General features: G+C 47.9%; 1 protein-coding gene across 1 annotated transcript; it reads left to right on the top strand.

The window, feature by feature from the left end:
- The first annotated feature begins 327 nt into the window (after positions 1-327).
- On the top strand, positions 328-11,558 carry LOC131185724 (L-serine dehydratase/L-threonine deaminase-like). The gene is made up of 7 exons (XM_058158520.1): positions 328-480; positions 2,455-2,494; positions 3,717-3,856; positions 4,805-4,896; positions 7,522-7,749; positions 9,223-9,347; positions 10,873-11,558. Exons 1-7 carry the CDS (start codon positions 328-330, stop codon positions 11,190-11,192), a joined length of 1,098 nt encoding a protein of 365 aa, XP_058014503.1. The 3' UTR covers positions 11,193-11,558.
- Positions 11,559-13,568: the final 2,010 nt, after the last annotated feature.

Below are 13,568 nucleotides of genomic sequence, written 5' to 3' on the forward strand. Positions count from 1 at the left end.
ATGGTATTCACTGACTTTCCCTACCGGTTCGCAATTGTGAGCGGCGTGCGCCTTCCACGCGCGCCACCCAGCCTCAAAAACGTGCCTAAATAGGGTGGCATAGAGGGCCGGGGCGGATAGGCGGGGCCACCCGCGATTTCCGCTACCGGTTCGGGTGAAGTTCGTCGAAGACAAAGTTGACAAGCTGGATGAGTCTGCGGAAGCAAACCAAAATCTCTCTGTGCATGTCTGCATCTGCATGTATGAATGTAGATTAAAGATGTACCGCAATGGTTCTTGAGTTTGATCATTCTGGATCTCACCATCTTTCATTTCTCAGTCTTCTAGATGGCTCCCACTGACCACCTCCATGTGACTACACCACTGAGAGAAAGCATTCTTCTCTCTAAGTTGGCTGGCACCAAGGTCTATCTCAAACTGGAATGTGCCCAACCCACAGCTTCTTTTAAGATACGGGGCATTGGAAACTTCTGCAAAACGGTATGTCAGGGTTCCAAGGAACACCCCCAACGAAATAAAGCTCTGAGGCTTGAGGTTCCTCAAAGTTCCAATTTATTAGAGATGTCATGTTGGCAGAGCTGGGAAAACTTGAAACTGAAAGCTTCCAGGTTTTCCACACCCAATGGACAGTTCACAGCCTTGCCCCACACCCACAAGTTCATCACATTGTCCAATCAACTCTTCACACTCAATTGGATACAATCTCCAGGCAGTCTACATCAGACGCAGGCAAAAGTCCTTGAATACGGAATGTTGTTATGACTAACTTTCTACCGCTCCAACAACAACCCCCACCCAACTTCCCCAAGCTAAAATCTGTGGCAGTTAAGAAGCAAAAAGAAAATTGCCTTCCAAAACTGACACGGTATGGATTGGAGAGAGAGTTTATGAGTGGGCACATGAAGGGGGTTGTCAAATTCACATCTGACAGGGCTTGGAGCAAAGACTGTGCTTAGGAGGAAACAAGTTCGGCCAATCAGCTGACATTTTTTTATTTTTTTATTTAAAAAAAAAAGAGAATTATGGAATCCTTGAGTTGGAAGGTAGAATATAGACCATCTAGTTCAGTGATGGCTAACCTTTTTGCCATCGTGTGCCAGGAGGTGGGGGGGCGGAAAGGGGTCGTGCGTCTGTGTGCCCACACCCATAATTCTATGCAGGGCGGGGGGCCCACGCATGCGCGCGCGGCTCCACTCCTGTTCCTGGCAAGCGATGGCCCGGTAGGCCCGTTTTTCTCTCTCACCTGGCTCCAGAGCCTCTCTTTGAGTCTGGGAAGGGTTAAAATGACCTTCCCCATCCCCTCCCCGGAGGCCCTCCCTTTGCCAGGCTCCACTCCACAAGGGATTATGGAGTTGTTAAAACAAAATGATGATGAATGAAATAACCAGTGTTGTAGGTGTTAGAAGCCTAAGGGGGGAAAAAAATCCTTCTAATTAAAAATATCGGGCAAAATTCACTTGACAAATGTCTCACTTAGCAACAGAAATTTTGGGCTCAGGTGTGGTCATAAGTTGAGGACAACTTCTATATTCTCATCATGTATACACACATTTGGTCATGAGTTGATTAGGGGACTGGAGGCTAAAATTTATACAATGAACGGTTGCAGGAACTGGGCATGGCTAGTCTAGTGAAGAGAAGGACTAGGGGAGACAGGATAGCAGTGTTCGAATATCTCAGGGGCTGCCCCAAAGAAGAGGGAGTCAAGCTCTTCTCCAAAGCACCTGAAGGCAGGACAAGAAGCAATGGGTGGAAACTAATCAAGGAGAGAAGCAACCTCTGGTGGCTAAACAGACTAAGCAGTCTGTTATTAACACACCTGCTTGCAATTACTGCAAGTTCAAGCCCCACCAGGCCCAAGGTTGACTCAGCCTTCCATCCTTTATAAGGTCGGTAAAATGAGGACCCAGATTGTTGGGGGCAATAAAAAGTTGACTTTGTATATAATATACAAATGGATGAAGACTATTGCTTAACACAGTGTAAGCCGCCCTGAGTCTTCGGAGAAGGGCGGGATATAAATTCAAATTAAAAAAAAACAACCTGGAAATAAGGAGAAATTTCCTGACAGTTAGAACACTCAATAAGTGGAACAGAAGTTGTCTTCAGAAGTTCCAGGAGCTTCATCCCTGGAGGCTTTCAAGAAGAGACTGGACTGCCGTTTGTCAGAGATGGAGTAGGGTCTCCTGCTTGGGCGGGGGTGGGGGGTTGGACTAGATGACCTACAAGGTCCTTTCTGTTAATCCTGTATATAATGGTGATGAATGAAAATATCCATCAGTCCCAACCAGCACGATTCAAATACGCAGCTATATTTGAAGAATCCCTGCTTTTCCTATTTTTTGTGACCCCCATTAAGGGACGTCAACTGAGAAATTCCTTCGATCAGTTGAAATTCTCTTGGGTAATGAAGAAGGTCACCTTATTCTCACGTTTCTGCTTTTGCTTCCACAGTGGGTGGAACGTGGGTGCAAGCATTTCGTCACTTCCTCAGGTAAATGGATACCCATGGCAGCCTTCCCATAAACACAGGAGTTGCAGTCTGACAGGCTTAAAGTTGCCAAGGTTGGAGACCCCCCTGCTCCAGGGTAGAGCAGATGCCACCCTTAAGTCATATTTATTTATTAATTCGATCTTTATCCTGCCTTTCGTAGTTTCTAAATAGCTCAAGTTGACATACATACCTACAGGATGGCCAAAGTTGTGGAAACCTTTTGGGAAAAGTGTATTTTCTAAAATTAGCTAGTAACACCACTTTTTTTTGGGGGGGGGAGTAGTACCATAAAATTATATATCTGTGGAAAGATCACTGAATCAAGAATGTAATGCGATAACTTTTATGAAGGATTTGTTATTAGAATAGAAGTTACAGGAGAAAGAAGAGAAGTGAAACACGTGGGGGGGAAAAAGATATCAGCCTGCAGTGCTACATTCTAACCTCTGCACCATGGAAGGGAAGGGAAGGGAAGGGAAGGGAAGGAAAGGAAAGGAAAGGAAAGGAAAGGAAAGGAAAGGAAAGGAAAAGGAGGGAGGGAGGAAGGAAAAGGAGTGAATGAATAAGGGAGGGAGGGAGGGAGGGAGAGAGTTGTAGGAAGGAAGGAAAGGAAAGGAAAGGAAGGAGGGAGGGAGGAAGGAAAGGGAAGGAGGGAGGGAGGAAGGAAGGAAAGGAAAGGAAAGGAAAGGAAAGGAAAGGAAAGGAAAGGAAAGGAAAGGAAAGGAAAGGAAAAGAGTTGTAGGAAGGAAGGAAAGGAAGGAGGGAGGGAGGGAGGAAGGAAGGAAGGAAAGGAAGGAGGGAGGGAGGGAGTTGTAGGAAGGAAGGAAAGGAAGGAGGGAGGGAGGAAAGGAAGGAGAGAAGGAGGGAGGGAGGGAGGAAAGGAGAGGAAGGAGAGAGGGAGGGAGGGAGGGAGGAAAGAAAGGGAAGGAGGAGGGAGATGTCCAAATCAATTCTAGTTCCACGAAAGTAAGAAAAGATCTCAGAGAAGGAGGCAGCCGGCAGTCAGCAGAAGTAGCCTGCAGTACTGCACTCGAACCACTGCGCCACCATGGCTCTTCTGACAAATGAAATGGGTTACTTAGGTTACTACCTGCTAAGGGGATGGTGCAAACAAAGGGTGGGTGGTTAAAGATGCTGAGGCTTGTCAGCTGGAAAGCTGACAGCCCGGGGTTAGAGACCCAAATGTAGTTCACATTACATGTCAAACGAACTTCCTTTTCAGCTGGAAATGCTGGCCTTGCGGTGGCCTATTCTGCCCGGATATTGGGGATCCCAGCCACCATCTACGTCCCCTCCTGTACCCCAGCTTTCACTATTGAGCGACTGAAGGCAGAAGGCAGCACAGTGTACGTTGAAGGAGAGGTAGGTTTGGAGACAGTGGGCTGAGGAACAAAAACATCCGAAGAGCTGCTATTACAGGTACCCCTTGACTTAACAACCACAACTGGAACCCAGAAAGTCCATCACTAAGCCAGGTGGGTTGTTAAATGAATCGTGCCCCAATTTTACGATCCTTTTTGCCAGGGCTAAGTTCAGCAGTTCAAGTCCCTAGTGCCGCGTCACGGGGTGAGCTCCCGTGACTTTGTCCCAGCTTCTGCCAACCTAGCAGTTCGAAAGCATGTAAAAAAAAAATGCAAGTAGAAAAATAGGGACCACCTTTGGTGGGAAGGTAACAGCGTTCTGTGCACCTTTGGCGTTGAGTCATGCCGGTCACATGACCACAGAGATGTCTTCGGACAGCGCTGGCTCTTTGGCTTTGAAACGGAGGTGAGCACCGCCCCCTACAGCCAGGAACGACTAGCACGTATGTGCGAGGGTACCTTTACTTGCCAGGGCTATTAAGTGACCACACTTGGAATACTGCATTCAGTTTTGGTCACCACAATGTAAAATAAGATGTTGAGACTCTGGAAAGAGTGCAGAGAAGAGCAACAAAGATGATTAGGGGACCGAAGGCTAAAACATATGAACAGTTGGTGGAATTGGGTATGTCTAGTTTGATGAAAAGAAGGACTAGGGGAGACAGGATAGCAGTCTTCCAATATCTCAGGGGCTGCCCCAAAGAAGGGGGAGTCAAGCTATTCTCCAAAGCACCTGAAGGCAGGACAAGAAGCAATGGGTGGAAACTAACCAAGGAGAGAAGCAACTTAGAACTAAGGAGGAATTTCCTAAGAGTGAGAACAATTAACCGGTGGGACAACTTGCCTGCAGTATATTGTCGTTCTTCAAGGTTTCTGACAGCGGCGGATATTTCTTGGTTTTGTTTTCTTGGCGTCTTCTTGCTCTAACAAAGGGGCTTCCTCTCCCCAGATATTAGCAGACAGCACAAAAGCAGCTAAAGAGTTGGTGAAGAACAACCCTGAATGGGTTTATGTGCCTCCATTCGATGATCCCTTGATCTGGTAAGTAGTCCGAAAAGAGGTCTCTAAAGAAATACACATCTTCCTCCTCCTCCTTTCCTCCTCCTTCTGTTTTCTCCTTCCTCTTCCTGCCTTCTCCTTCCTCTGTCCACCTTCTTTGTTCCTCTTCCTCCTCCCTTCTCCACTTCTTCTTCTGCTTCTCCTTCTTCCTCCTTCCTCATCCCCTCCTCCTCCTCTTCTTCCTTCTTTCCTCCTTCTTTCCTCCTTTCTCCCTCCTCCCCTCCTCCTCCCTCCTCCTCCTCCTTCCTCCTTCCTCCTTCTTCCTTCTTTCCTCCTCCTTTCCTCCTTCCTTCTTTCCTCCTTTTTTCCTCCTCCTCCTCTTCTTCCTCCTCCTCCTCCTTCCTCCTTCCTCCTTCCCCCTCCTCCTCCTCTTCTTCCTCTTCCTCCTCCCTCCCTCCTCCTCTTCCTCCTCCCTTCCTCCTCTTCCTCCTTCTCCATTAAATTTATAGCCCCATCTTTCTTATAAGGGCTCAAGATTGCATTCCGTCCCTTAATTTTATCCAACCTCCCCCCCACACCTTACACTTGATCTTAGCTGACAAGACCAAAAAGAAATTCCTTACCCAGATGCTCCAGTTACTTCACTTGGCTTCAGGGCAGGACTTCTTCATTCCTTTACCTCCCACTGCATAAAGAATGGATTAATTATATTATAGCCAAAGGGGGTGTGTGGAAGAGGTGATGGCCTTTATGAAAAAGATCTGCAAGCCACAGGCATCGGTGTCAAATTAATAGGAGCCACACAGAACAAGTTTTATTTTATCTATCTATCTATCTATCTAGGAATTATTTTTTCATACCTGTAGCACCTGAAAAGTCCAACTAAGGTCTATTCTAAAGAGTGCCCAGAGGAAGAAAAAGGCCCGTTCTTACCTTCTTTTATGTCGAGATGGAAATTACATTCTCAAGGCACTGAAAGGTTTGGAGCCCATCAAGGTCATCAATCAATTTTGGTTGTGAAGCCCAGATCTGTCCATACAGGGTTGGTAGTAAGACATCCTTGGAAGACATTCGATTCAAATTTCTCGGAATCCAATTTACGGTCTTTGGCTATATATCAAGTCTCTTTCCGCGGTTGGTTTCCGGGGGCTTTTTCGAAGTGGAGGTCCAGGAACGTCTTCTACCGCTTAGTTGCGTCTGAGCCGCTGAGTTTCAAAGAAGGTTGGGACCTGCGAATCGCTGCAGTTGTTAAAGGGGACGCTGAGAAGGCTGCAGCAGCCATGAGTGCGAGGACAGGGGTGGGATTGAAAAAAAAATAACAACCGGTTTGCTGCCTGGTGGCTGGGTGGGCGTGGCCTTGGGGGTGTGGCCTACTCAGCCTCCTGCACCATGGTGGGGGAGTGTTTTGGCCATCCCGAGGCTCTGGAGGCTTTCCTCGAACCCTCAGGAGGGCAAAAATAGCCTCCCCGTGGGCTCCGGAGGCTGGAAACGGGCCCATTTCTGGACTTCTGGTACTTCCAGTAGGCCCGTTTTTTTGCCCTACAGAGGCTCCAGAGGCTTTCCTCGAGCCTCCAGGAGAGTGAAAATGGCCTTCCCCGGGCACTGGAGGCCCTCCAGAGGCCGGAAATGGGCCTGTTTCCAGACTTGTGGTAGGCCCATTTTTCACCCTCCCAGAGCCTCTGCGCGGTCCCTGCACTTACCTCACATCCAAAATGGAGGGAATGGGGATTTTGCAATATCTTTCCCCCTGGAGTGGGGCGGGAATGGGGATTTTGCAATATCCTTCCCCCAGGAGTGGGGAGGGAATGGAGATTTTGCAGTATCCTTCCTCTGCCACGCCCACCAAGCCACGCCCACCAAGCACACCACACCACGCCCACCAAGCTATGCCCACAAAACCGGTAGTAAAAAAAAAATTGGATTTCACCACTGCTTCAGGGACCTGAGAAGAGTCGGGACAGAAATATTCACCGACCTCAGTCTCTGTTGTGTCTTCGTCCCCCGAGCTGGCCCTGCTGCCAGAAAGTCTTACACACTGTAAGCCGCCCTGAGTCTTTGGAGAAGGGCGGGATATAAATGTAAATTTTAAAAAAAAGTGACTTGGAAAGTGAGGGGGAAGGCCGTCAGGACTTACCTCAGGAGCACCGGCTTCCCTGGCTCAGCTCCAGGAGCCAGAAACAGGCCAGGTGGAAGAGATAACGAGGCCTCCGTCCCCTGACTCTTCCCCCCCCCCCAGGCCACGCCTGCAGACCCAGCTGATGGCAATCAGGCCTGACTGGACCCTAGGTTTCGTAGGCAGGAGAGGAGGGATCAACAGAAGCAAGGGTGGGGCAGGCCTAAGAAGTGCTGAGTCGTGGAGCCACACCCCACAGGATATAAAAGGCAGCGAGACCAAATCCACTGGTAACAGGCAAATCCACTGATTAAGAGCTGAAGTTTGTTCCTGGGTGACTCACCAGTGTCGTGGAAGATAACAGAGGCTCTTGGCAGATGCTGGCTATTCTGCTGCCAGAGCTGATAGTGCCAGCTAATTAAGCCATCACTTGGACGGAGGCGAGGGAGGACAGAACAGTCTCGTTTTTTTCCCCCCTGTTCTCCTCTCCCCTCCCTACCTTCTCAATCCTTTGCTTAGGCAGTTTGGCTCATCCCTATTTCTCTCCCTTCCAGGGATGGTCACATGTCTCTGGTCAGGGAGATGAAAGAGCAGATGTCCTCCAAACCTGGAGCAATCGCCCTCTCGGTTGGAGGTGGGGGCATGCTATGTGGAGTGATTCAAGGCCTACGAGAAGTGGGCTGGGATGATGTGCCGGTGGTTGCCTTGGAAACCAAAGGAGCTCACAGCCTGAATGCCGCCTTGGCAGCTGGAAAGCTGGTGACCCTTCCTCAAATTACCAGGTGAGCCCTGGGATTGGACCCTTTGCTGTCCGAGATCAGCAGCCCACACTGATGTCGTGACCCAGGCCCAAGTAGGTAGTAGGGAACTCAGTCAGTGTAAAAACAAACTTTATTTGGACAGCTGAAAATTACTTCATTCTCAGCGTAGTTCGACTAAATTAAAGCAAATTCCTCCCAACACAAATTCCTCAGTCCTATCGCAAACCTTGGTCCAATTAGGCAAACTGCCAAAGGCCTCTCTTGGCAAAAGTTCAGAAGACACAGATACAAAAGAAATGCAACAAGACAAAGCTATCAACATTGTTTTCCGGCAAAGAGCCCAAACGCTGTTGCTAGTCTTTTAAGCCTTATGGGAGGGGCCAGTCATCTCTTGGACCTAGTCCCGAGTCGTCCTCTTTGCTTGAGCTGCTCTTGCCTTCTGGCAGCTCTTCTCATGCATGCATTAGGAACAGGCTCCTCCTGTTCCTCTGCCTCACTACTGTCAGCCTCTGGAGGCTCTGGAGTCCTCACCTCACTCCCTGATGGCCCTGGCCCCACCTCTGCCTCCGACGCAGAGCCCTCATCTGGGCCTTCCCTACCCTCCAGGACTGGCCCACACTCTTCCTCAGCCTCATCGCTGTCCGACTCCGTTGCCAGCTCCATAAGCTGCTGGCAGACCACAACACCTGAGATGAACTAGGGCTGGATGGGGCAGTGTCTTCTCTAGTTCACAGTGGCTGCATTCATACCTCCAACTGGATGATGGTTGACTCCTTCTTTGGTCTGCACAAGACGTTGTGCAGGCCACAGGAAGCCACAACCAAATACATCGTAGTTGGGTTGAGTATTGTTCTTCTGACCCAGGTCTCCAAACGTGACAAGTTAACTCAAATATTCCTTTATTAGGAGCGCCAGCAGCCCCGGCAACACCGATTCAATGCCGGCTAACAAGTCCGGCCGGCCAGAAAATGAATAATTGTCTGCCACATCTATTCATCTCTGCCCCCTGCCTTTTTTCCCCAGGGCTAGGGTGGGACTTTGCTAGCAGCAGTGGCTCTTCCGTCCTAAGGACCGGCCCATAGATTTCCATTGCTCTCCTCTCCTCTGCCTTCTGTGCATCAAGCACTGGGGCCAGCTGTTCCTCCTCTTCCTCATCAACCACCTCCAGAGTCTTTATCTGAGGGCTGACAGGTGGTCCAGGCTCCACCTCTCTCTCTCTCTCTCTCTCTCTCTGCCAGCTCCATTCCCTCGTCCCCCTCGGAGCTCTCAGGTTGCCCTAATGCTGACCCCGATTCCCACGTCTCCTCCTCCTCCTCCTCTGATTCGGCTGCTGGAGTGGCCAGCAGCTGACAGGCCACAAGAAGTATCAAGGGTGAGCCCCCTTTGACTCTGATAAATATGGCCTCTGTCATAAAGGGTTATATAGGAGTTCGTTGGGGTTTATTCAATAAAACACAGTTAAACAAACTATGGTTTGACTTATCTTCCTTTCAGTGTCGCTACAACTCTGGGGGTGAGCGTTGTGGCAGCCGAGACTCTGAAGCTGGCTCAGGAGCACCCGACTTTCTCAGTAGTGGTCACGGATCTAGAGGCGGTAGAAGCGATTGAGAAGTTTGTGGGTATGTGGTATGGCTCCTGGCACTCTCAACCTATCTTGTCTCTCCATCTTCGTCACTGTTTCTACGTCTACCTCCATTTCTGCTTTAATTGAAAGCTCTACTTCTTCTTCTACTTTCACCTCCAGCTCTTTATCTTCTTTATTTCTATCTCCACCTCCATTTTCATTTTCATTTCCACTTCCATCTCCATATCATCTCCACCTGCAACTCCTATTTTTATCTTTATTATCATTATCTTCATGCATATCTCCACTTCCACCTCCCTCTATCTACCTCTTCCTCTTCCTCCACCTTCATCTCCATCTCCATCTCCATTTCCTATCTTTATCTTATCTTTACCCCTGTCTCCATCTCCACTTCCATTTTCATCTCCACTTCCATCTTCATCATCTCCACCTCCAACTCCTATTTTTATCTTTATTATATTATCTTCATGTCTATCTCTGCTTCCACCTCCACCTATCTACCTACCTCTACCTCTTCCTCCACCTTCGTCTCCATCTCCACCTCCCACCTTCATTACAACTCCTCCAGATCCCATGTTAACAGGCAAGCTCACCACACTCTGCACCCTGGTGGCGCAATGGTTAGAATGCAGTATTGCAGGCTAACTCATTGCCAGGAGTTCAATCCTGTCTGGTTTAAGGTTGACTCAGCCTTCCATCCTTCCAAAGTCAGTAAAATGAGGAGCCAGGTTGTTGGGGGCAATAGGCTGACTCTGTAAACTGCTTAGAGAGGGTTGTAAAGATCTATGAAGTGGTATAATCTAAGTGCTATTGCTACTGCTAAAAGTACCTTTCTTCAAAGTGCCAGTTTATTGGATACTCCATTCCAGCACAGATACATAATCTTATTTCTTGGCGACCCTCCTTTCAGCTTTCATCTTACTGTCACTTGCTCTGCAAGCTTTTAGTTAGATAAGACTATAGTACTGAGCTGAGCTACCATAGAGACGACCACTAGATGGCAGCAAAGAGTACCATAAACACATTCTTTTTGGCCATCTAGTGGCCAGCCAGTTTAAGGGTCCTAAATTTACAACGATGCTCTTTTTTTTTTTAATAAAGTTTTTTATTTTTTTAACACACAAACAACGACATACAATGCATTTTTTTCTGAGCAGAATATTGGACAGGTTTCATATTCGTACAACTTTTAGCTCTTTTCCAACACATCTTTTCCTCACTGGCATTCGGTGGGTTAAAATCGGGGTGAAATCTACTTACCTTCCTTACTGGTTTGGAAGGGCACGCACTGCGTGTCACATGCGTGCACACACCCTCTGTGCATGCACAAAACCTTTCTGCGCATGCGCAGAGGGTACAAAATACATTACTTCCTGGTTAAAACCAGGAAGTGATGACAACCAGGTGGGCAGGTGGAGCCTTGCATCACGATTGCTACCGGTTGTCCGAACCACCAGCCAAGATCGCTACCGGATCGAGCGATCCCGACCGAACTGGGAGCATTTCACCCCTGGTTAAAATCCCCATTTTTTTTCCTCCCCCACCACCACCACTCACAGATGACGAGAAGATCCTCGTGGAGCCTGCTTGTGGGGCTGCCTTGGCCATTGTTTACAGCGGAAGGGTCCAAAAGCTACAAGCGGAAGGCAAGCTGACCCCCCAGCTGGACTCTCTCGTGGTGATCGTGTGTGGAGGAAACAATATCACGTTGGCCCAGTTAAAGCATCTCAAGACCCAGCTGGGCCTCTCGAAAGAGGAGGAGCCGTGGGATGATGACATAGAAGAGAGCCGCATCGCAATGGCCATGTGGTCTTCACAAAACAAAGGCGGCCATTTTCGAGCTTCGTTCCAGACCCACCGTCAACCCTACGCTTATTAAAACGCCGTTGCCTCATGCCGTCTTCCTTCCTTCCTTCCTTCCTTCCTTCCTTCCTTCCTTCCTTCCTTGCCTTCTCTCTTACACAAAGGTGTCTGTGTGCCACAGGAACACACTGGTGGGAATGACAGTCTGGGGCAGTGGTTCTCAACCTTTATAGTGCTGCGACCCCTTTAATACAATTCCCACGATGTGGAGACCCCTTTAATACAATTCCCCATGATGTGGCGACCCCAACCGTAAAATTATTTTTGTTTCGAATTTATCGCGCCTGAAGCCGTATTGGCTAGCGATCTGAACTGCTTGCGATTGCCTTAAGGACAGAGGCATTAAAGCGGAGACTCCTCCCCTATGAAGTTTATCGTGCCTGAAGCCAGATTAGGCTGACGATTGGGAGTGATTGCAGCTGGCTTGAGAGGGAGACATCAGAGCAAAGATTTCTCTCTTTTTTAATTCATCGCGCCTGAAGCCGAATTCGGCTAGTGATTTGAAGAGCCCTGCAGCTGGCTTGTGGAGTCAACCATTGGAGCGCGATTCTTGGACTCGCAAGTATACTTCCCATATTTCTGATGGTCTTAGGCGATCCCTGGCAAATCGTCATTTGACCCCCAACGGGGTCGCGACCCACAGGTTGAGAACCGCTGGTCTGGGGTCTTCTCCCTTAAAAGCTTAGTTGGATCACCAATCAAGAGGGAGCCAGTCCTAGGTCACTGTCAGACGATGTTTGGTCTTCCATCACGGAGTAGAGTTGAAGGCCAGTTGTCCAGTGTGGTGACCATGCAGCGTGTTCTTCTGGCTTTGGAGACCATCCCTTGAGACTGTCTATCGGTTCCTCCTGGACAGGAAGGAGATCAAGAGCTTCCTGTTCCAATTGGATCCAACCTCTTGTAAGTTCCTCGTCCTTAGGAACCTTTTCAGGTCGGACAGCTTGGACCATCAGAAAGGTTCCAGAGCAATGGGAAATACAGGTAGTCCTCAACTTACGATCGGTCCCTTAATGACCATTTGAAGTTACCATGGGGTACTTAGTTTTGAAGTCCGGAGGGCCGTCCCCGCCCCAAAGTCACATGACGTCACTTTGGCGTGTCCATATTACAGTGGTTGTGCCGAAAACCTGCAGTTCCTTCCGGTTTTCGTCAACACGGGCCCCTAGCTAATGATTGGTTCACTTAACGACCACAAGTGTTTGTTTAACGACCACCGCAAAAAAAAAAGCATCATACAATCGGGCCAGTCATCTGTCCTGTGTCCTGATCTGTGACCGTCCTGACTTACAGTTGTAACATTTTTCATTACGTTACTTTGTCACATGTTCATTTACGGTTGTAACTCGAGGACTGCCTATGTACATACAAGGAAATCCTCTCTTCTGGGGCCTGAGGCTTCGGCCTTCAGTACTGAGGGAAAAAGACCGAAAGCGTGAAATTTGTCTTTCTTTGAAAAACCCGTTTCTCCTCCCCCGAGAAGAAACACGTAAGAAGATCACATCGACTGAATGTGATGATTTAAAAAGACCATCAGCATCCAGCTTTAGTCATTCATATTTTACTTCGATAGCTAAAAGATCCCCTTTTGTCCTTGGATCCCGTCATTCCTTTCCCCCTACACAGTTGGGGGGGGGTTGTTTTTCCAGCCCCTTAAAGCTTCTCCTGCTGCAAACAATAATAATAATAATAAAGCTCTGGTAATTAAAAAAAAAAAAGTAGTGATGCCTTCTTTCTCTTTCTTTTCCTGTCACTCATTTAAAGGCAACAGAAATCAATAAATGAATAAAAGTGAATGAATGAATGAATGAATGAATGAATGAATGAATGAATGAATGAATGAATGAATGAATGAACAAATGAACAAATGAATGGACGAACGAACGAAAAAGCCTGGGTGCTGTTCATTTAATTCCTGTTTTATAGATATATACAGTTGATCCTAAAGAGAGTCAAACTCTGTGCTGAGGTTTACACACACATACACACAGAAAGAGAGAGAGAGAGAGAGGCAGGCAGGCAGGCAGAGGAAAGAGAAAAGAGAAAGAAGAGGGAGAAAGAAAGAAAGAAAGAAAGAAAGAAAGAAAGAAAGAAAGAAAGGAAAGAAGAGGAAGAGAGAGACAGAAAGAAAAGAGAAAGAAAGAAGGAGAAAGAGAGAGAGAGAAAAAGGAAGGAAAGAAAAGAGAAAGAAGGAGAAAGAGAGAAAGAAAGGAAAGAAGAGGGAGAAAGAAGAGAAGAGAGAAAAAGGAAGGAAGGAAGGAAGGAAGGAAGGAAGGAAGGAAGGAAGGAAGGAAGCAGACAGAAAGAATGAGAAATAAAAGGGAGCAAGAGAGAGACAGAGAAGGAAAAAGAAAAAAGAGAAAGAAGGAGAAAGAGAGAGAAAGAAAGGAAAGAA

This window comes from Ahaetulla prasina, chromosome 15, assembly GCF_028640845.1.
Source record: "Ahaetulla prasina isolate Xishuangbanna chromosome 15, ASM2864084v1, whole genome shotgun sequence".
In the NCBI taxonomy this organism is placed as follows: domain Eukaryota; kingdom Metazoa; phylum Chordata; class Lepidosauria; order Squamata; family Colubridae; genus Ahaetulla; species Ahaetulla prasina.